The following is a 23,561-nucleotide window of genomic DNA, read 5'->3' on the forward strand; positions in this document are numbered from 1 at the left end:
ATAGTCCTATTTTCATCGAGATAAAATTCCAAGTGACTGATAAAAGCAATGAATCGTACTTACTTGGGTGGGTGTTTTGACTCAGGATTTAATTAGACTTGGATGTACACTGTTCCTTACATCAGCATACCAGTGGGTGCTGCCTGTCTAGAGGGGGGTGGTCAGCCTTGGGAACAGGCATTGGAGAGGGGCTGTGATTTCTTCTCTAGTTGGCAGGCTTTGCATGGCAAACCAGAGCCCTGGAGGGCAGAGCAGCACTTGGAATGGGTTTCTGCAAGGAGACTGTGAGACCTTTACATAAAAGGGAACAGGCTCCAAGAGGTGATGTTCCTTCCCCAAAGCCACAGTGCTCTAAGGGGCAAAGTTAGGATCTGAATTGGGGTCTCACTGGGCACTAAACCTTTGCTTTCTGTCATTGTTCTTGCCTCCTTCTTTGTTCAAGGCTCAGTTGCCGTCCCTCCAGGGGAACCTCACTTGGAGCTGCAGAGTAATTGGTGAGCATCTCCTTGGTGCCTGGCACCAAGTGAGGTGCTTGCAAAGGTAACAGCATCTAAACTTTTAAGTTTAGACCTTTAAGACAGTCCTCTACCCGGGTCTCAGGCTCTGCTGCACTCTCTTACTTAGGATGATCTTAGGGATGCTTGAAGCTGCAGGTGTAATATTTTCCTCTTAAGAACATGCAACTACTTCCGTGCCAGAAACTGCAGCAAAGGCTTCAGAGTTGCCTTTGTCCCACTGTTCACCCCTGGGGACCTTCAGGGTCTGCCTTCCACTGTCTTCTGGGGAAGGGGCCTCTGCGGCAGACCCCTGTGGCGTTTCTGTGTCTCAGGATCACAGGAAGAGGAGGCCGGCTTTGTCTGCTCCTACAGCCCTGTTGTTTTCCCTCGTCCACCGCACACTTTGATTTCTCTCCCTCATTAATCCGTGGTGCTCAGTACTCTAAAAGTGCCTGAAATGAGATCTGAAGAAAGTCTATAATGTTTTGAGGGATGTTGCAAGACTGTGTGGAGATTAAAAGGGGACTGAGGGAAATGAGGTGGTTGCACGGCCCAGTGGGCTCAAGCCCTCCGCCCAAGGATTTCTACTGCCACCTCTCCCTTTAGCTTACCCTGAGATTTGGGGCATGGGACTCACGACCCTACTGGGGCTTAAAACAGTCCTCCCTGGCTGCTTCTCCGGGCTGTCAGTGTGCAAGGTGGGTATCCCATGAGTGTGCAGCCACTGAAGCTCAAAGGGAGACTAGCTACAGAACCACAGGGCGATTTGGTTTGGGTAGGAGTCTGGTGGGTCGCCTTTTATGGGGTGCACAGGTGAGCTCTAGACGGCAAGTGCAGGAGCCACTTGGGTGCCCTGCCATCAGCCAGAAGCTGGCTTCACTGGCTGGGGACCACGTGCACAGACAAGGGTGGATCCTTGGTACTGTAGGAGGTCCTGTGGGGAGAAGGGATCCATTTTCCTATTGTCAGTGTAGGAGCAATCTGTGAGAGCTCCAGGTACACCAGAGAGGGAGATCCTTTGGACTCCTGGCGGTCTGTAGTCTGTGTCCTAGTCTCTGAGTCTCACTGCCAGAAACAACTGACCTCATTTATTGTGTCGTGGAACCACTGCCTTCCTGATGTCCTCCTAGATGCTTTGCATTCACTTCTACTCCCCAGGGGACCTAGGAAGACAGGAGTTATCCATGTTTCACAGATGAGAGGTCCTGGCTCAGTGAGTCTAAATGCCTTGCCACGGGCACGCAGGGCGCGGGTGGCCGAGCTCCAGCTCCAAGCCAGGTCTGTCCGACTCCAGCTCCAGTGTTCCAGGACATGATGCCGCCTTTCTCAAAAAGGCGAAGGTGGGAAATGACGAGTGCACAGATGCAGCTCTCTCTCGGGATAATCAGAAATAACCTCCCGGCTTCCTTATCTGAGTAACCCCCACTCAGGCTCCAGGACTGGCTCCAGCCCTGCCTCCCCTGGGCAGCTTCCTGCCTTCTTCCCTCCTCCTCTAACCCCAGACAGGGTCCTGTAGGGCCTCTCATTGACACAGGGTCTCCCTGTAACCTGCACTTTGTGGTAGCACTTAATCTGCTCTGAAATGTCTGCTCCTTGGTGGGGTCTTCCCTGCCACAGTAAGAGGAAGGAACCAGAACAATAGCTTATCTTCCTGGTATTCCCAGGCTTTGAACAGAGCCTGGCATATACAGTAGTAGATGTTTGCTATGTATTAATAGATTATTCTAAGAATGATTAAGACTTGTGAATATATAGGTTCCCTCTCCTTTTCCGTCTAGTCCGTTGGCAAGTCTTGGGCAGCGTCCCTCCGAATGATCTCTCAGATCTCTCTGCTTCTCTCTCTCACCTGCCCACATGGATCCAGGCTGCTACCATCTTTCCTTGAGCTCCCACTGCGGCCTCCGGACTGGGCTCATTGTCTTCTCTGTGGCCTTCATGTGGTACATTCTCCTCTCAGCCATCATTTTGATCTTCTAAATATGTACATCAGATCCCCTCTGCCTAAAACTTTACCGCAATGGATTTCCACTGCACATGGAATAAAATCCAGACTCCTAATCATGTGCTCCCAGGTAGGGCATGTTTTAACCCCTGCCCATCTCTCTGGCCTCTCCTCATTCCATTTCCTCTCCCTAATTCATACGTTCCCCCACTTCAAGTCCCTTGAACTTGACAAACCCTGTCTCCCATCCAAACCTTTGCCTATGCTGTTCCCTCTGCCTGGAATGTGCTTCCCACCCCTCTCCCTTTTTCTTAACGTGGCTCACTCATTCTCAGTGTCTTCTGGAGCAACTAGTCTGTTTATTTCATATTCCTTATTTGCTTTTGTGTTCATTTTTATTTTTTTTGTTATGTCTTTCCACTAGACTATAAATACCAGTAAAACAGAAACTAGGTCAGTTCTTTCTGCAAGTGAATCTCCTTCCTGGCACAGTGCCTGGCTCAGGGGGGTGCTCATTACATATATTAAGAGTGAGTGAATGACTGCCCGGCTCTTGGATGCAGGGCTAATGTGCAAAATACTCAAAACCAATGTGATGCAGGCACCAGCCGACCAGAACAGGGCACTGAGGGATCAGGATGAGGCATCAGTGGTTGTAAACAGCTCTTATCACTGACACAGATCAGCGGTGTGCTACCCCCTATAGTGAACCCTCCCACTCCGTCTTCATCCAGTCCTCCAAATAAGTTAACCATGGCCGCCCCAGTCTGCCTTCAGGAAATGGGTTTGTTGTATCCAAGAGCTTCTCCTATGGGAGACTGAATGGTTTGCCCCAGCCCACTGCCTTTTTGGAAAAATGTTTCCAAATCTGTGACCAGCCGTGCCACTTCCCAGCTACACGACAGAGTTCACTTCACAGCTGTCTTGGGCCCCGTGTCCTCATCTGTAAAGTAAAAATAATGAGCCTACTTCCTGGAGCTTCTGTGAAGAGTAAATGAGAGTGGAGCCAGAATAGTGTTAGTACAGGGCCTGAGCCCAGCTAAACACCCCTGGTCAATGGCAGCAAGCTTTATTTAGTAAAGGACTAGGATCCCGATTGCACAGATCAGGAAAGGAAGCACAGAAAGATTCACGTGCTAAACTGGGAAGCTGTAGGTAAGTATGGATCCTTTTGGCCCCATGTCCAGTGCTGTGGCCACCTGCCCGCATCACCCCCATGCCACAGCATACCCTTCATTTTGTGACTGCTTTGGGAGACCGTCTAGCTCAGCTCTTGGTCCCCTGCTTCTCCTGTCCTTGGGGGAACTCTGGCAGAAAAAGTAGAAGATTTAATTTAAGGCCTGAGACCCCAGTGAGTAACTGGCAAAAGCTAAAGCAGTCCCCACACTCCACATCCTGGCAGGAGGTCCCACTCTCTGGAACCAGCAGACTGACCACCACAAAACATCAGAGGTGCACACCTGTTTAAATTCCCAGCAGAGGGCTTGAACAGGACTTGAAAGGGTTTATGACCCTGTGAATTTGAATGTGTCTCTCAGCCAAGCTATATAATTCCAGCTCTGCTTTTGGAAGCAATGATCAGAGCTGTGATTTGAGGAGGGCCTCGGAACACACACTGATTATGTTTCAAGACACAAGATGTGTGGTGATGAAGCTGCAGGGGGAGGGTCTGGGGGGTGGTTACTGACTGGGCAGGGGGTATGAAGGGGAGGGGAGAAGGGAGTAAAGCAGGGTGTCTAACGGTGGCAATTAAATGTCCTTCTCGCTTTAAACAGTGGCCCTGAGGTAGCCTCTCAGATGGTCATGCTGTTAATGATCTGGAATAAAGAGGTGGAGAGCAAAGCCAGCAAGCTGGTAGGGCTAATGCAGGCGCTGGCCTTGAATGTCCCTGCAGGAAGCCTGTGGGGGGAGTGTCTCTGCCTGCCAGCAGCATTTGTCATGCTAATGACACAGCCACTCTGGTGCCAGGTCAGCTCTCTGATTTCAGATCTTAGCTCTACTGGAGCCGGACTGCCGAGACCCCTTCTCTCCGCCTCATCCTGCTTCGTGGAATGGTCTCATGCACTGTGCTTCCTGGCATGGGACTGTGCTCTCGCTGCCACTGTCCTGTTCCTCCACACATCATCCCCAGCACAGCCACAGTGCTCTTTCCCAAATGCAGGTCTGATCGTGTGCATCACTCCCCTGCTCACAGTCCTCTGGCTTCATGTCACCTGCAGGATAAAGTGGTCCTCTGAAGTGTTCACCCTGCCCCCTCCCACATCATAGTGCACAGCACCCACTCTTGGCAGTCTCCAGCACTCTCCATTGTGTCCCAGGTCTCTGAGCCTTGGCCCTTGGAACGCCCTCAGCTGGCCCTCCTTTGACCAGCTAACGCAAACACCCTTGCAGTATGAAGTTCCAGTGTCACCTTGCTGGGCATCCCAGACTCACTTCGTTCCCTCCCTTGGAGCTTCAGAAGACCCTCTGCAGTCTTTTAACTTCGAACAAAATCTTGCTTTTTCCTTTTTTCTTTTTTTTTTTGTGCTCAGCTTGAAGGCAGGAATTCTCTGATTTATCATAGGGCACGTGGTAGGTGCTCAGTCAATACTTGTTGAACTGAACTCCAGTGTTAGTCAGATGAGTTCTGTCTCCCCAGCTGGAGGCCTTGGCTTTGTCACTGTGAACATGGTGGTTTTTCTCACTCTCAGTATCGGTTCAGCCCTTCGCAGGGTGGTCAGCACAGAGAAGGTATTTAGTGAAGATCAGGTGCAAGCCTGACTGACTGAGGTGACTTGGGCGTGTGGTCCCACCCATCCGGCAGGGGACTCGCCAGGGACTTACCATGTGAGGGGTGCTGCACAAGTGCTGTGGGTTCTGAGAGACCTGTAGTGAAACCACCTTTAAAGACACCAAAGCCCTCTGATTTACCTCTAAGACCAGGTATGAGCTACTGAGGGAAAGAGCAGTGCAGACGGAAGAACGCAGTGCTTCCGGTTCAGAGGTGAGAATGGGAATGCTGTAGCACAGGGCAGACGGCGAAGGACTCCAAAGGACTCCCGGAGGAGGGGACTTTCAGGTGGACCTTGAAAAACAAGTGTGTTTGTAAGTGGTGAGCAGAAAGAGCAGTCTAAGTTTGGCAGGGAGGAAAATGGGTTGGAGAGAAGAGGAATGCCTTGGGATTTCATTTCTGGGGCCTGAAGTTATTTCTCTGAAGATTGAGTATGTGTTTCCAAAGCTGATAGGTGATTCTTAGGGCCTTACCTCTAGAAGCCATGTCCCACCCTGCCCTTCAAAAGTCACCTCCACCAGCTCCAGGCTGTGTCAGAGGTTATCCCTGTGTTCTTCAAGAGAAGCCTTCTGGAAACAGGCACTGATAGGCTGAGGCAAATAGCTGACTTATTTGCAGATGCCCTGGGCCTCACAGTATTAGAACTGGCCACCTCCTAATGATTAAACACAACACAAACACCCAAAGATCAGGGTGTCCCACCATAAATGGGCTGTAAACCAGAGTGGGCAGCAGCTGTCCCACCACCTGAGAGGAGGCAAGGCTGGACAAATGCTTTCTGCCCTAAGCAATAAGCCCACCAGCAGGCACCCAGAGAACAGACCCAGACCTTTACTGCAACTGGGAGGGCAGTTGGGGAGGGGAGAGTGGGGGGAAGCTGAGGTCACCGGGAATGGAGGAGAGCAAGTACTTCCCTCCCCTGCAGCTCTAAATATGCTGTGCATTAGTGTGCGTCACAACATGGGAGTTCGCTGCAGATGGGGAAAGAGCTAATAATCAATGGATTCAGGTGAGAGCCGTCCTGATGTTCCATTTCATCTGCATACCCATCCGTGAGGAAAAGCTATCTACCACTGCCCTCAAGTTAGATGATACAGCTGACTCAGAGGGGGTGGGTTGCTTGAGTCATACAGCAGGCAGGACTCCAACCCAGGTTGTCTGACCCTTCAACACAAGCCCTTCTCCATTATCTCAAATGACTACGCTGTGACCCCAGCCACTCTTGGGTCAAGTGAAGGACCAGGTGTGGGACATTGCCTCTCATATCTGTACCCACTTTGTGCCATCTCTAGGGTAGCTCCACTTGAGCACAACCTGTCACAGAATCACACCTGCTTCTGCGTGCTGCATCTCCAGGAGAGAGGCCAGTGGGCCCTACTGGTGGGAAAGGTGAGGGCTTCTTACCCACCTCCCTGTACATACTCTCTCAGATCAGCACTGTGGATGTGAAGCAGACCCTCACTAGCCTCTGGAAGCCAGGGTGAGAACAAATCCCTCACTTGTCACCAGCCATCATGAATTATTAGGATCCACTGCTACCATTGCTACCATTCTTCAGTGAGAAACCAACCATTCTGTTAATTGGATTTGGATTATCTAGCTTCTGGTTTTGTTATATTGTTGACAATAATATCTCGTGGCTAGTGGAGAGCATGGAGGGCCTGTGTGTAGAGTTAGAAACATTTGAAAAAATATTTAGAATTCCGTCCAGTCTGGGTGAGCCTCCAGCCTTCTTGCTGGCAAGCCCTTGCAACCCCCGAAAACTGGTTCACAACCCACCACAGCTCTTTGAACTCCAGACTGGAGCTACCTCCTGGCCATCCAGAAGCTCGCCTGGAATTCCCAGCAGCAGCTGCTACTACACTGGCCCTGCGTTCCCCTCCAGCGCGTCTCCCAAAGCTGAATTTGTTCCTTCTTTGTGTTGAAGGATAAACTACTCCCAGGCTGAAATGTTCTTAGGAGGGACATTTGCAGTGCTGCCAGGCTCTGGCCAAACCAGACTGAGCTCTCCCTGCTGCCATCAAGAAAGTGACCGTGGTGCAAAGGTGAACATGGGACATAAAACAGCAGGCGTAAATGCAGACCTTGTGATGTTCAGATCAGGTTACAGTTAATTCTTGCAGAACCTCCTTCTGTGAGAGGCTGGGCCTTGCCATTCTCATAAATTCTCTCTCCTTGCCTGTGCCTTACTGTAACTTAAGGTGGTGCTGAAAGAAAATAACATCTAAATGCACTGGGTTGCTTTTTTCAAATTGCTAACATTCACCCCCACCCTGGCCTGAACTGGCCACTCATGCCAGATGGCACCAGATGGCCTTTGGGGAGCAAGATTCCTCATCAGCCTTTTTTCTCATGCTTCTTCTGATGCAAGACCTTGAACCTGAGGCAATTATACGGTAGTGGTAGGGAAAAGAGGCTCTGGAAGACCTCCTACCCAAATAATTTGGCTGGGATAACCCAACCCCAGCTCAGGGAGTTTCTAACCAAATGCCTTAGAGTAAGTTAATGCAGATAACAAAAGTCCTTTCTTGATGGGGTTGGTACGAGACCTACCTATAATAATCCCACTTAAGGATCACTGTTATTCTGAAGGAAGATTCAGCTCCAAGGCAGGACAGGAACAGAATAGCCTCCTGATTCGTTCCCACTAAACTGAATATAGAGAACCTCACTGTCTGTCTGAACACTCTAGTAGCCACAGCCTGGGAAGTAACTGTCATGTATAAGAAGCTCGATAAATGTGAATGATTTCAATCTCAAGTGGTTCTTGTTTATTTTTTATCATTTTTTATAAACAGAGCAAGGGGAAATGGCTCCCATCTGGAATGCAAGAGGTTTTCAATAAGGAGAGGAACATAGATAGGCCAAGGGAACTGACATTTCAGAGGACTTCCTGTGCGCCTGGCAGTAGGTTAAATGCTCCAAGGCTTTCACCTCATTTCATCCTGCCAGACTCCTTCCTGCAGACTCAATGTGACCTTTATTTTCCATGTCAGGAAACTAAAATGAGGCTCAGAGAAGCAAATGTGTCTGACATCAGACAGCTGGAGAAGCTGGGATAATACTAATAATAATAGTAGCAGGAGCAGCAACGTAGGTCGTACTTGCTATGAACCAGGCACTTTACTGAAATTTGCTTGTTTAATCCTTCTGACAACCCAGTGAGGTGTTGTTGTTTTACAGATGAGGGAACTGAGGTGCAAAAAGCTTAAATGATTTTCACATAGTTGAAGGAGTAGCTGAGACTAGAACCCTGGTCTTCAAAAATAATTTTCTTCTTGTCTCCAGAAAGCATTAGTGAGGACTTTGTAGAAACAAGCTTTTGGAAATAAAAATCAGGTTGTTAAGCAAAGTGGTGGCACTTTCTTTCCTGGAAGTCTTTAAAATGAGACTTGCTGTCCACATGCCCAAGATGTGTGACAGGAATTTTTCCTGGTGGTGTGGAACGAGAATGAGCCAAACTTTGCCCATTGGGGCCCAGCCTCCTCTCTCCACATTGACTAGGTTGGCAGTATTACATTCACTGAAGAAACTGATCTGCCCTTCTCTGAAGCAAAATGGTTAGAAAAGGCCCTCATAGTCTAAATTTAGCCAGCAGAGTATATTCCTGACCACCAGGAATAGATAGGTTTGACAGTTTCGTTGGAGGACAAAAGCCAGTCCTTGAAGAAATCAGTCTTGCTCTGAAAGGGAAGTCAGATTCAGTATCTACTTTGAGCCTGGCAAGCGAGGCCATTGGTCAGCGGCTGCAGTGGGAGCAAAGTGTGGTGGGTACCAGGGGGCAGAATTGCCGTCTCGCTGGGGCTTCTGCTATGATCGTACTCCAGCATCACCCAACATTGGAGTAACTGCCTACACACCCAGCCCTACCCCTGGATCCTTTGTTTTACTGTGCTATTTAGAATTTTGTCAAAATTTTGTATGTCCACAAATTGGGAGAAGAGCATCATTGTGCTTTATCCCTTGTGCGTGTCTTGTGAGATTGTTCAATCCAGGAGCCCTATGTTATGGAAGGAAGGAAACAGAACCCCTGGGCTTCAGAATCCTCAGCCTATGTATTTTAAGATTAAACAATGCTTTCCCATTACTAGGCCTCCCTGTTTAAATTTGTATGAGATTTTCAATTTCCTCTCATGGTGAATTTTCATTGTCACTAAAAAGTGTGTCTGCTTGGGTGTCTTCATCTATAGCTGTGTCTTTTCCCTCTCATTTTCTCTTTCCCCCTTATCGTCCTTTCCTCGGCTACTTCCGGCCATCCAAAAACCTCCAGTGCTTTTCCTGCCCCCTGACAGCCACAGAGATGTCAGGGACGCAAGCAAAGGCTGCTTGCAGTCAGCACCATCAGCTGGACCCTCAGGAGCCTGGCCAGGCAAAGATAGCAGCTTGTATGAAAATTACTCATATTGCGGCTGTGTCCACGCAACAGCCAACAGACCCTGGAAAAGATGACCCGGTGTGGGGATGACTGAATTTAGACATATGTGGGTTTTCTTTGCTGCTTATGTCTTTGATCCACTTGGCATTTGAAAATGGAAGTTCCTTAGCTTCTTCTCCTTGACCCGACCCCAGTGGTTTTGCCAGATAAACCTTTTGCCCAGAGTGGTATGTGTGCCTGCCCGTGCTTAATTTCCCTGGCTTCCAGTAAGTGTTTTGAAATAGGGTAATGCTGGAAGATCTTCTCATTACCTTCAAGTGCTTGGTGTAAATAACTAACTGATCCTTTTCCTCAACTGCTGTGATGTTCTTTCTTTCTTTTAAATGGATAAGATCACTAACTAGCTTCCTTTCTTATCACTTCCATCCTGTTGGACCACCTTTTCCTGTCCTTTCTGCAGTGTTTACTGGCAAATGAGACGCCATGCCCCTGCATGGCTGCACAGGTGTCTGTAAGACCTCCCTGACATTGGGATGAGAATTTGGAGTCCCTATTGAGGTGGGAGTGAAACCAAAAACTGGGTCAGTGGGGGCTGGAGCTCTGAGGTCTAACTTTGGATGGTCCACTAAAGTGTGTGACCCCAAGGTACTCCCTGCTGAGCTCACCTACAAAACAAGGGAAATGAGCCAAGTAGCCCTAAGTTTCTTTTCAAATCTGAACTTCTAGGATGACTTCAATTTACCAGATAGCCTGTGTAAGATTTGGGGTTTGATTATTGAACACTGCATGGAGGTAGTAGGTGCTTGTTGATCTCAGTGGTGTCTAAATGGAGACTAGAACTTGCAGGGAATGAGCTGTGAGATAGTGGTGCGACCTGGAGCTTTCCATGGGGTGGGTATAATTTTTAAAATGTTGAACTGGTCAAAGAAATGAGATAAAATGCAAACAATAGAAGGAGATTTCTGAGCTGGGGAACACAGCTGGGGTAATTTTCCTTTGGCATGTCTGTATCTCTGCTTCTCGTAGCATTTCCAGAAGTTGTAATGTGTCTGAGCTCCCCAGTCCCCCCTTGAGATAAAGTTCAAACTCTATTACTGAGCTTACTATGAGATCTGGCTACATTTTTTTCTTATCCCTTCTTCCCCTCGCTCTAACCATGTGGAACTTTTTGTCATTTCCTGAAAGCTATCCTCTCACTTCATAGCATTTGCAGGTGCTAATCCCTCTACCTGCAATGCTCTCCACCCTTACCTGACCCTATCCACAGCTTGGCTCTTATCCTTTAGAGTGCACATCAAATGTCACCTCCTCCAAGAACCTTTCTTAACTAACCACTCCAATCCCCAAAACCACATTGCGTGACCCTCCTATTTACTTATGTAGTATCCTAAACTTTCCCTTGTCATCACACCAAATATATCCTATTGTAAATGTCTGCTACTCTCCTGTTACCTAAGGTATGCTCTGAACATCTTGAGGGCAAAGACCTGTGTTATCATTGTATCTTCATTATCAGGGCCAAATGAGGAAACTGCTCAGACAAGTAGATGAGCCCCAGTTCATACAGCTTAACTTGTTCACAGAGTCAGAAGTCACTCCCAAAGCCACCTACCTACCTACAAACCCTTTTCCATGCTAAGAATTTTCACGTGACCCCCATCTTCCCCTGTGATGAAGAAATCTTCTCCCTTGAAATACTTTCTATGATCTCATAAGAAATAGTGGGAAAAAATGGAATCTGTGTCTCATTTGTAAGACTGTCTTCCCCATGTGTACAACTGAGCATGAGAATACTTACCTCAATTGACTTAAACAGTACGGGACCTAATGGGGGCTCAGTAACAGGAGTTTCCTTTTCTCCCTCGAGTTTGCCACGACATTCCCGTCCCAGATGCATCTGCAAGATAAGTATGTCAGGCAATTTTTTTTTAATATGTGAATTTTGAAATCCAAACTCCTCTGCCTTTTGGATTCCAGCAACTTTAAATGTCCTTGGGTTTTGTAGAAAGCAGCCCAAGTCTGTAATATATGTACAGCTGTGGCTCTTATCAAAATGCAGACATGCTTCTCATTGCTGTTAATTGCAGCCCTAGTACTGGGTGATCTGGGCTCAAACCTCCTAGTTCTATGACTGATAACCAATTTTATAGCATTGACTGCATATGGTGTATTATAGTACCTTCCCGGCGGCTGCCCTTTAGGTAAATTAGTATCTGAGAGTCTTTTTCCTTCTCTACGAAACTAGTCCTGTAACAGGCTTTCATTTAAGGCTGTGCAAGGCTCATTTCACCAGATTACTATTTGCAAGTTCTACCAAAACACCTTTATGTATAGCCACGTATAATACCCTTAATCTGCTAAACTTGAGGACAGTTTAAGCTAAGTGGACTGTTACAAGTGAAATTAGGCTTTCACCTCTCTGTACTCTCTTCCTCTCCCCAGCTCTGCCTGTGTGTCTTCAGGACCAAGGTGCTGAGGTGCAAATTCATTCTTGCTATTAGGGCACAGAACTAGAAAAAGCCAGGAAATACCAGGCAATTTATCCAGACTCCAGGTTTGGTCATTACCTTGGTCATTACACAAACTCAAATGTGATTTTCTTCCTTATTAAAGAAAGAAGACATAATATGTCTTATTGTGGAAAAATAGAAAATACAGATAAGCAAGCAATAGGGGAAAAGTAATGGCCCAGAGAGATACACTGTTAGCCCCTTGGTGGCTTTCAGACGTTTTTCTATTCATGTAAGCCCTTAAGACATTTTATTTTTTAAAAGATCAAAAATATCTTGAGTACTTGCTATGAGTCAGGCACTATTCCAAGCTATTGATTCATTTAATTTTTACAGTACCTTGAGCAAGAACCCATGTACAGATGATGTAACTGAGATGTACATTGCTTAAGCAACATGTCCAAGGTCAGCTAGAAGTGGCAGAGCCAGAGAGCATGACTCTGTAGTCCTTAATTTTAACTGCTTCACTCTATAGCCTCAAAAAAAAAAAGTGTTTTATAATTAACTTTGGAAATTTGACACTACAACAGGAGAATCTTTTTATATCAGGATTCATCAACATCATTTTAAATGGTCACACAGTATTCCACCCTGTAGAAGAGCCACAATTGCTTTAACTCTTTCCCTACTGATGGAAGGTCAGAATATTCTATTCCTTTTGTTCTTAAAAAACAACAATGCAAAGGCCATTCTTGGAGTTAAGTGTATGCATGCTACTGGGGGCTGCAAATAAAGCCTGCATTCTATGTTTTCCTTATAATTCTGGCATTTGTGTGTGCAGAGGATGCTCTTAAGGCACTGTAGAAGAACATAGTCTCGAGTATGTTCTGGCTGCTGGTGATGGGGCTGCCCTGAACCATTCACACACTTTTTGTATCCATACTCCATTGTTCCTGGCACCATGTTTGGGAGAAGGTTGGCTGAAGAATGGAGTTTCTGTCTAGGTCCAGCTAGCTGCCTGCAGCTGAACCTACAAATGTAGTGTCAGTTTGCACTGTACTTTGAACAAATGAGTTTTTATCTTTCTCTCTGAACTTAAATGAAAGTACAGAACTTGGAGCTGCCAAGATGTTACCTACCCGTGGAGTGAGTGACTTACTCCTGCAGAGAGAGGAAGGCAAGGAAAAGGAAAAGGCCCTGTGTGAAGGCTGTTGTCAGTGCACTCATAATATTCCAGCAGTGAAGTCCCCTGTGTCAAGTACAATGCTCAAGGTAAAAATTCATTTCAATCATGGGCTCTGCTTGATGGGATCTTAACCAGCAGCATGGCCTTGAGCAAGTTACTTAACCCATGGCTTCTTAATATTGGCATGTATATGGGGATGATAATTCCTACCACAGAGGGATTATCAGAAGGATTAAATAGGACCATAGAATTTACCACAGTAACCTCCATGGTAAGAACTCAATAAAAGACGAGAACTTTAAAAATCAGAAGATTGATCTATGAATCGGGCAGTTTTGTTCTTTAGCACTTAGCTGTGTGACCTTGAGCAACTTACCTAACCTCTCAGAGTTGTAGGTCATTTGTGAGTTGGGGATAATAAAATCTGTCTCACTGGGGGTATTGTGAGTTGTGGTATCAGCAGCGTGCATTCCCAGCACAAAGTGGGTTTCAGTACCCATAGCAAATCTGTAAACACTTAGTACGTACCAGTCACCCTGTTTTATTTTTCTTCCCCCATTCAAAACAGTTTTTCTCTTAGAGATTAACAGTCAATGGAGGGAGTTTAATTCTTAACCAGTCTGTAACTTTTCAGCTAGCTTTCCCATTAGGCAAATACCTAGAATGAGCTGGGCTCTTCGCCAAACTGTTTTTTCCTTTTGACTTAGACAAGATCGTGGTTTAGAGATTGTGGACGTTTCTTTGTGAACCTATTTTATAGTCCCTGCAAACTCAGAAGGGAAACAGTGAAATACCAAAGCTAAGGTACAGAACAGGTTTGCTTACAATAGACTCCCTCATGCGGTTGTGGGCATTTACATTATTTGATCTAACACCCGACTCTTAGAAAGGCTGTAGTAAATTCAAGGGTTGTCCCCACCAGGGGACAGAGGGGAGCATGCCTCGAATTCACAAGGCAAATGAATTTTCTTTTGAAAAAGGATTTCAGTGGGAGGTCTAGGGTGTAGACTTGTAAAACCTTTATGCTTTGAGAGGTCTTAGAGAACCCTGGGGTGGCAGTTGGATCACTGAACCGGCAAGCAATCTAGAATCAGGAAGTCATTTGGCCAAAACTGGCTCCTGTTACTGTTTCCTCCACTGCTAAGCAGCGCACCTCCATGGTCTGAGAGCCACGTGACCTGGGGCCAGTGGGACAACTGTGGGTGTGTGAAGTCAACAGAGACTAGAGTCCTCAAACTGTTGGCTTAGATCATAGTCTGTTCAAGGCTGCCCTTGATTGGGACCTACACGTTTTTCTCTCCAGTCTCTCCCCCTCCTCACCACCCCCACCTCCCCCCCCGGCTCCTCCTCCCCCCACAGCCACCAGAGGACACACTCAAGGGTGTCCTTGCAGGCAGATCCACGTTAGAAAAAGCCAGAATGGTTTTGAACTTTTATTCACTACACATCCATCTTAATAGAGATAATACTCCAGCTGGAAAAATAAATATTTAAACTCTTACAATTCTCCCTATGCACCCTTAACACTATTATAAAAATACAACTCTATAGCCAATGGTATTATTTTAAATTTACTTTTTTTTTTTTATTTTAATGCTACATGGCTTTGCCTCTTTGGGTTTCATATCTTCTTCTAAATAACGAGGTTTGTCACCATGAACAAAGGTGCAAGAAGGCCTGGATCCAAATTGTTCCCTAAATACTGGATGAATTAACTTATCTGCTGTTACGCCTTATTGGCCCTGGGGACAATGACACTGGAACCTTCGTGGCTACTGTTGAAAGCTAAGGGTATTTAGGAGGGGGATGGAATAATCTAGATTTCACTATGTAAAAAGCTATAGCTAGGCACAAAGTTTTAAATTTTTGCCGAATTGTCAACATTTAGCATTACACAACATTCCAATGCGGTGTGCACAGATCTCTCTGACATTATGGACAGTAATCTATACTGTGCTCCCTCAACTTTCTCTTCTTTTCTTTCATGGCATGTATCATGGTTTGCAATTAAATGTACATGTTTTTCTTTATTGCCAGACTTTAAGCTCCATGAGGGGAGAGAGAGACCTTTTCTCTTTTACATATCACTGTTCCCCCTGCATGATGCCTGGAAGTCAACACCCAGCCAGTATTTGAAGAACAATCAACTGGAATTGTAGAAGAAGCAGTGATATCATGGGATTTTGTAAAAGGATGGATCTAAATTGGACCAAGCCAAGTGTTAGAAGCAGCTAAAGGACTTTGGGATAAACTGTTAATGCCCTGGCCCACTTAAGTATCTGTTGATATAGTGACCTGGAGGAAATTCACTACTCTAGGCAGTATGGTGTTAGGGAAACTGACCGGGATTTAGCATCACCAGGCATAGGCTTCAGTCTGCCTCTCAGCAGTTGCATGACCATAAATAAATCATCTAAATTCTCTGAGTTCCAGTTTGTTTTTCTATAATATAAGGATAATAATACATGTTAGCACCGTTGAGAATTAGGTGAGATTTATAGGCAGTAAAGTCTGTAAATCTATATTATTGTTAACATTGAAAATAACTTTGTCCTCACATGTCCCTCATCCAAATGCTGCCATTTTGGAGTTGATTTGTAGTCGATTGGCATCCAATTAGAAAAGGTGTCTCTGATGTTGGATTGAGTCTGGATTTTGGCTTTAGGCAGATGATGCTAACACCCACGGTCATGTTCTCCAGCCTCCTCTGTCCAAGGTTTTGTTAACAAGCCTCTGGTTTCTGAGTCAGAATGGGAGGGGAGTAAACATGGACAACAGATTGGATACTCTTCCTGAAGAATGAAGCCTTTGTTTAGAAGCAGAGGAGTGTGCGTGCTCCTACGTGAGAGTCCCCCCTAGGGTGGGCTCCAGAAACCCCCACAAATTAGCTAATTGAAGATGACAGAAACTGCAACTCCAGAAGATGGGACATTTTAGCTAAGGCAGCTCATTCTGCCTTTGTATTAAGATTGGTGGACAGTGTCACCTCCTCACTGGGAAAGCAGGGCAGGATCCACGATCTGCGTAAATGCAGAGATAAGCCAGAGCAGGACCAAGTGAAAGCAGAGATTCTTCAGAAGCACCGACAGGAAAGGGGAATTTCTCACATATCCGTAGGTCCAGAGCCCCAGAAGAGAACTGAGAGATTGGAGAAAGGAGGCCGGAGGTGCCACAGCACACTGGCTGCCCCTCCAAAGCTCCTCGTTGACACCTCACCACGATCACTTGCTGCTAACGGGTGTCACCACCCAGCCAGGCTCTGAGCATGGTCACCACCCTTTGTTTCCTCACACAGCTCTTCCCTCCCTCTGGCCTTTGCACTTGATGTCCCCTCCGCTTGGAACACCTGGGTTCCCTCCTTTTGCTGGCTGGCTGGCTTGCTCTCACCTTTCATATCTTAGCTTAAGCATCACTTCTTGAGATGACTCTTCTGCCCACTCAGTTTAAAAGAACTGCCTCCTGTGACTCTCCTCCCCAGAACCCTGTTTATTTCCTTCATTGTTTTTACCAAAGCTTCCAGAATGCTTTTCCGAGCTAGCTCCCTCAGAGCTGGGGCATTTTCTTTCACGCTCCCTCTTATTCCCAACATCCAGTCCAAGGTCTGGTGCAGGTTAGGAACCAAATGGCTATTTGTTGAATGTTGTTCATTTCTACCCCAAAGCTACCTGTTTCTTGCAATTTTTGTTAAAAATCACAAATTCTTTATGAAGGCTTTGCAAAAGCCTCCTGGAACATTTCTCCACATCCCACTGTCTATGGCAAAATCACTCTCGGTAAAATTCCATGGCAGGCAGTGTGATGCTTCTCATTTACACAGCTTTTCTTTTAGCCTCTTCTCATTCTTCTCCATCCATCTGGGGAAGCTTCCTTCCTTCTTTTCTCTTTGTTTTGTTATTAGCAAGCTAGAAGAAAGCAATCTAAATGAGTATAAGACTGGCCCTGGAGTTTAGGAAACAAAGACTCATAAAAGTGAACTACATCGTGTATGAAGTCCATGCCATAAAACTCAAAAGCAAGCTGCCCTTAACCTGGAGTTTGTAGACATGCTTTAGAGGGTCAGTGAATCCCCTGAAATTGTATGCAAAATGTCTGCATGCATTTTTTTAATAGGGAGATAGGCCTGTTTCTATCATTCTCAAGTGAGTCTGTGACCAAATAAAAGATTTAAAAAACCAGTGGGCAAAAGTCCTTGAAATCAAGTACCCAAAGTCCCCAGGTGACCACACAGAACATCTAGTTCCCTGTTTGTCCTCCTGTACCCAGTTGGTCCAGGACTACACCAATGGTGCCCTTGGCTGGGAAGAGATCACTCAGGACAAAAGCAGACAGCACACCTGTCCTCAAGGAGCTTACTTATTTTTTTGAAATTACTTTTTGTTGTCTGTTATAGAAAACAGCACCCTCCCTCAAAAAAGATAATAGGCTGACTGTACACCCAATTCCTATGACCAGCTCTCTCTCCAACCCATCAATCAGACTTGTGTCCCCACTACTCCACTGAAACCATGTTTTGTTACTCCCAAGAACATCAGTAAACACCATGAAATATCATGTGGTGGAAAGTAGCCAGGCTGGAGTTCAGGGAGAAATCCCTGAAGAGGTGACATTCCAACTAAGACCTGAAGCGTGAGGAGACAGCCAAGGGAAGATGTGAGGAAGGGCATTCCAGGCAGAAGGAACTGCCAAGCAGGGCCTGTGAAATGAAGCAAGCCCAGATCCTGACTTTGAACATAATGAAGGAGAAAGGCCGAGGGAAGAGAGAGTGGGCAGGAGCCAGATCCCATAAAGCCTTCTAGGCCAAGGGAACAAATGTGGGTTTTATTCTGAGTTCCCTGTGTAGCTATCGGAGGGTTCTAGGCAGGAAGGTACGCATTCTGATGGGCCCTCGAAAAAGATTGCTATCACTACTGTGAGGAGGCTGGAGTCCGGCAGGGTGAGAGGGAAGGCTGAGCAGTCAGAGATGTAGCTTTTGGAGATGAGAGATGATGGTGGCTTAAACCAAGGTTATCTTATTGTAGATGCTGTGTAGTGATTGGGTTCAAGGAATATTGGGAGATACAGCCAAAAGGACTTGCGAATGGATTATAGAGGAGGCGATAAGGGATGAGAAAATTCAGGATGGCTAATGGATAGTCACACATTGACTTGATGGGGAAGACTTTAGATCAGGGTGCAAACAGATTGGAAGTTGAAAGCAATGGTTTTGTATAAGGTGAATTAGATTTGAGATGTGTTTAGTACACAAAGGCCAGGCTAGAGAAACAAACTTTAGAGTTGTCTGTCTATATGTAGTATTTGAAGCTATGGATGAGATCTCCTAGGAAAAGAGTAGGTAGATAAAGAGAAGGGGATCAGGGACAGAACCCTGGAGGTCTGGAGAGGAGCGGAAAAGGGTGATCAAAAGAGACTGAGAGGCACAGCCAATGAGGGAGGAAGAAACCAGGCGTGGATGAAGCCATGGTAACCCAAGAAGAGACCCTTTGAAGAAGGAAGAAACTGCCAGCCATGCTACATGCTTTAGTCAAGTAGGATAAGAACCACTGGCTTTGGCAAGAATTAAGCTATCGATGGTCTTGAGAGTAAGAAAACATGGTTTCAGTGGAGTCCTGTGGACACAAGCCTAACTGGTGGGTTATAGAGAGAATGGACCATAGGAGTTGGGAGTACAGACAGCTCCTTGGAAGTGTTTTGCTATAATGTGCAGCAAGGACTAGCATGGTTGTGGAGGAGAATATGAACATGGGGTAAAGAAAATTTTGTTTTATTTGTTTAAGCGATGATGTTTCTTGGCCAGTGGAAAAGAGCCAGCAGAAAGGGAGAAATTGATGATACTGGAGGAACAACAGCAAAGTATCTTCATTAGTACTGTTTAGTACTCATCAGAAATAACAGCTTTTTAATTTCAGTGGTCTTCTGTTTTCTCTAATTATACACTATATTCCAAAAATAAAGGTTTCTCTTCCTCTTCGATACCTGGGTAGAGTTCACAGCTACTTTTCGGTTTAAAAAAAATGGTTCTATGAGTTAACATCATTGTTAACATTGTTTCTATGGAAAAATGTTATGAGTTCTACAAGGTCTTTGGAATGTGGCCTGTTTAGAAGTCAGAAATGATAGGGGAAGATTGGCTCTTCGAAAAGCGCCAAAGGGCATCTGCTTGCATAGAGTTGGCTGCCCTACCTTCTTTTTTTCTCTCTTCCTGTTGCTGAATCTCTTAGCCACATTGTTATCTTTCATAGCATGGAAAAGCCCTAGCTACATTTGAATCTCCAGCTTCAAAGAATTCAGAGCATTAAATAATAAAGGTGTGCTTCTTAACTTTTAACCACAGAAAGAGGATTGAGAACCCCCTAAGCACACTGTCTTGTGCAATAAACTCACCCTTGTAAAAATTGTGCATAATCAAAGTGATACATTTAGGGTTGTAGGAGATTTACAGGAACTTTTATAAAAGGAGAAACTCCATTTATTCACCCTCCAGTGCATCCCTTCCCAGAGAAAAGCCAGTATGCTTATCGCAATGCCAGCCTCTCCTCAGTCACCCTCCTCCCTTCATTTACCCCTTACTCTTCCAACCTGACCTCCCCATAGACTACCTTTGCTTCACTGTTCACTCTGCTTTAGCCACACTGGGCTCTAGGTTCCTAGAATGAATGTGCAAGTTGTATCTTGTCTCAGGACCTTTGCACTATTTCCTCTCTTGGAAGGCACTTACCTCCAGATAGTAACCTAACCAGCTCCCACACTTTCAGGTCTGTAGTAATAGTCATCTCCTCAGCAGGCCTTTCGTACTACCTGATGTAAAGTTTCAGACATTACCTCTTGACAAATCACATCCTCTTCCCTATATTTCTCTCCTTAGCTCCTTAGCATTTATCACTAACACTGTATAATTTACATTCTGTCTCACTTATTTTATAGTTCTACCACAGAGAAGAAAGTAACATTAGCACAGGGGATTTTTTTGTGTATTTTGTTGACAATTGTATTCTCAGCACTTAGAACAGTGGTTGATTGACACATAGTAGGTGCTCAATAAATATCAGTTGAATGGATGACTAAATAAAGGGATAGATAGCCCTTAGTTTATGCCAGTAGTTAATCTGGATTTTTACATACTATATTTGCCTAAAACAAGGAATAGCTATAGTAAACAGTGGAAATATTTTTATGTTTATGTGTTTATGTATGTATGTCTCCATATACATAGTCACCATCCCATTCCACCCAAATTTTCCCGGAGGTCATCCAGATTCTCACACAAGCCATGTTGTAAAGACAAATTCCTTTCCAGGGACAGTGTAGAAGGTAAAAGGAGTGGTTTAAAGTGTCTTAGAGCTTGGGTCCATCCTGACTTTTTGTCCCAATAAATCAGGACTCCACCCACCTCCCCAAACTCCCCTCTGCCCTACCCCTTGGCCTCTGCCCCTCGCTCCCATTGTGGATGTTGGCAGCAGCTTTTCAGGTGGGGGAGGGCCCTGAGGGATGAGATGTGAATGATTAACTTCAGTTGGGACTCCTTCAAGATTACAATCTCTGCTCCTGGACACGTTTGCTTTTGCATTCACCTGGGAAGCCCCACTAGACCCTGTTTCCTCTCTGAGGTGACCTTTTTATTCCCTCCCTCTTGGGGTGGGGGGAGGAATGGCTCTTCATTGCCCTTTGAAAGGCTTCTGTTTGCTGAGCAAACACTGACCACACAGAGACCCTGCTTGGAGCCAGGTTTTGCTTTCTTTGCTAAGGCCCCCACCCCAACACATACACTCATGACCCCCTACTCCTCCTCCTGAAGAGGTAACCCGGGCTGGGGAGAGAGCCTTTCTCAGGGGAAAGTCTTCGAAAGCTGCCTGGAGCCAACTGGTAGCATTTTTGGAGAAGGAAGAGGTTTGGGAGAGCATCTTAATCCTTTTTCATTTTGAAATAAAAGCTTGTGGCTATAACAGTTTTGCTTTTGAATTCTCAGTAGTAAAACAGTTGTTCATTATTCACAGCATCTGTTTACATAGTTCCTTCTGAATTCCTTGATTACAGGTTTTAGTAGACATTAGTCTATGCAACCCCTTTCCACCCCAGAACCGGGACTCTCTCCCCTACCAGACTCCATACAATAATATTTAAGGTAGCAATGCATACACTGAGCTTCTTTTTAAAAAGAAAGAAAACAACTAGCATGTGGCATTAATGCTTATTTTCCTTGACACTGCATCAAAATTGACATAACCAGAAATAATGTATCATTATTAACCATATAAGTAGGTGTATTTCCCTTTTGGGTTAATGTGTTCTCTCTGTAGGCTAATCATTTCAATCAAATGTTTTGCAGTCAACTGTTAGTGGAATTAGATAAATACTAACATTAATGTTTTTTTGTCATTATTAATAGTAGCACTTTGGGCTATAAAGACTTTTTACAACGTTTTAGTACGTTTTGTATTCTGTATAAATCGGGTGGGGATTTAAAACATTTTTTCGCTTCTTGAGTTTATTCAACTTGACCGGAAGTTACAAGCTCCCCTGGGACCGTATCGAGGGCGCTTCCACTCGGTGCTTTACGGTAGCAGTTTCCGAGTTTGTGTTAGCTTGTGCTTTGCTGAAACTTCACAGCTGACTTGATAGTGGCACTCAGGCTTGACCTCCGCTCCCTCAGCACTTTAGGGGTTAATTTTGTTGGTGGATCGGATTTCTTTCCTGGGTAGGGGCATGGTGGTGATCACCTTCTAGCTTTAATAGCTTAGCAGAGTTGCGGGGTGCCTGGGATTCCCTGGCCCAGCAGCGAGCGCTGGCGCGGCTTCCGAGCTGCCTTCGTGGGATTCATTCTGCTGCTTTGTACGCTTTCTCTAAGGACCATAATGTAGTGAAATGCTCTTGCCTAGGAACCTTACAAGGTAGGACGATCTCCTAACATTTCTGGGGCCCGGGGTGGGTGCGATGTGGGTACTGCCTCCTGGTTCCCTGGATGGTATGGGAAAGCCAGGCACAGCCGGCCAGTGGCACAGCCGCCAAAATCCCCTTGGGCCGCAGTGGATGAGTCGTTGGGGACCGTCAGCATCCATCTCCCCCCCCATCCCAATCCTTTTTTATTCTCACCTTGATAATTTCAGAGAAAGCCAGAGCAGTACCCAATGTCCTTGGTCCTACTGGACATTGGGTTAATGTCAATATTTTCCAGACCATCTTACAAGTTAGCTGGCTGAGACTGGAAATCTGGGTGTTGATCCCCAGTTGAGTTAGATCCTTATTTCAGGCATTTTGGGGGAGACCTTTTAGCTTGAGGGAGGGGGGGCTACAGAAAGGCAGAGCCAGCCCCCAGGTCAGGGCTGCTAGTTGTTCAGAGGACCCCGATTAAAATGACTTACAGCCGAAGGTTTTGTTTGGATTCTAAGAAACTAGGTGAACTTGTGGTTGTGTTTACTAATACTGCAAATTATTGGGTGGTTTTTTTCTGGTGAGTAGGCTCGAGAAGAAATGATATGGGAGACTTAAGTATGAGTGCTTTTCTTGTTTGTTAGGACTGCTATACAGCTGCCCCAAAAGGAGCATTTGTATTTTTAAGGCAGACAAGGGGAAGAGAAAACAATGTTCATTACCACTTACTACATTGTCTAATTTAGTTTTCCTGGCAAAGCCAGCAATGTTATCCTCAGTTTTGAAGTAAGGCAGTAGAAACTAAGGGAAGTTAAGAACTAGTTCAAGGTCACACAGCTAATAAGAGGAAGAGCTGGAATTGGAACCAGTGTCTGTTACACCACTCTGCCTTCCTTGGGCTTGGCCATGGCTTGGGATGATTTTGTCTAAGTTGAAATGTGGGTTCAGTTGGAGAAGGGAGCATTCTGTTGTGGAGGACTCTCCAAAGTGCACACGATGCTCTGGAGCATGGCCTTTCTGGACTTATCCGATTCTGCTTGTTTCTGAGAGGGAGGGGCTGGTACATTAGGAATCAACTCTACTTTGGCCACGGGACCTACTTGGGAGTTCTCTCATCTCTTTGAGGCTTCTGGGCTGATACATGAATATGTGGCTGAATTTGTGCTTGTACCTGGTTCAAGGGGGCAAGTACCCACCTGGAAATCAAATCTGAGAAGGCCAGTGGCTTTGGGCTGCTGGGACTGTGTCCTGGAATTGTGCGGTCGCCTCCCCAGAAGCCGGATCTGGAGGGAAAGCTTGTACACCCAGCATGTTAATGGTGACCCAGGCTTGACACTAGCCGCTCACATGTGTGCTGGGGTCGCTGATGCTCTTGGGTTGCAAAGCTGATTTTGAGTGGTTGTTTCATGACCTGAGTTCCCTTCCCCATTGTCCCAGAAAGGGTAGCTTAAGGGCAGACAGATCCCTGACAAACTG

At 45.8% G+C, this 23,561-nt stretch overlaps 1 protein-coding gene across 10 annotated transcripts in view; it reads left to right on the top strand.

The window, feature by feature from the left end:
• The window catches only part of NAV2 (neuron navigator 2), a 685,764-nt gene that overhangs the window by 579,342 nt on the left and 82,861 nt on the right, over nucleotides 1-23,561 (top strand). The window contains exon 1 of one of the 10 annotated variants that reach the window (XM_057507470.1): nucleotides 21,713-22,105. The exons of the other annotated variants lie outside the window; for them this stretch is intronic. Within the exon in view, the coding sequence (XP_057363453.1) occupies nucleotides 22,080-22,105 (26 nt within the window). The 5' untranslated portion in view covers nucleotides 21,713-22,079. Of the gene's footprint in view, nucleotides 1-21,712; nucleotides 22,106-23,561 lie in introns of those variants that run through there. 10 annotated transcript variants of the gene reach the window in all.

This window comes from Manis pentadactyla, chromosome 9 (assembly GCF_030020395.1).
Source record: "Manis pentadactyla isolate mManPen7 chromosome 9, mManPen7.hap1, whole genome shotgun sequence".
Lineage (NCBI taxonomy): Eukaryota > Metazoa > Chordata > Mammalia > Pholidota > Manidae > Manis > Manis pentadactyla.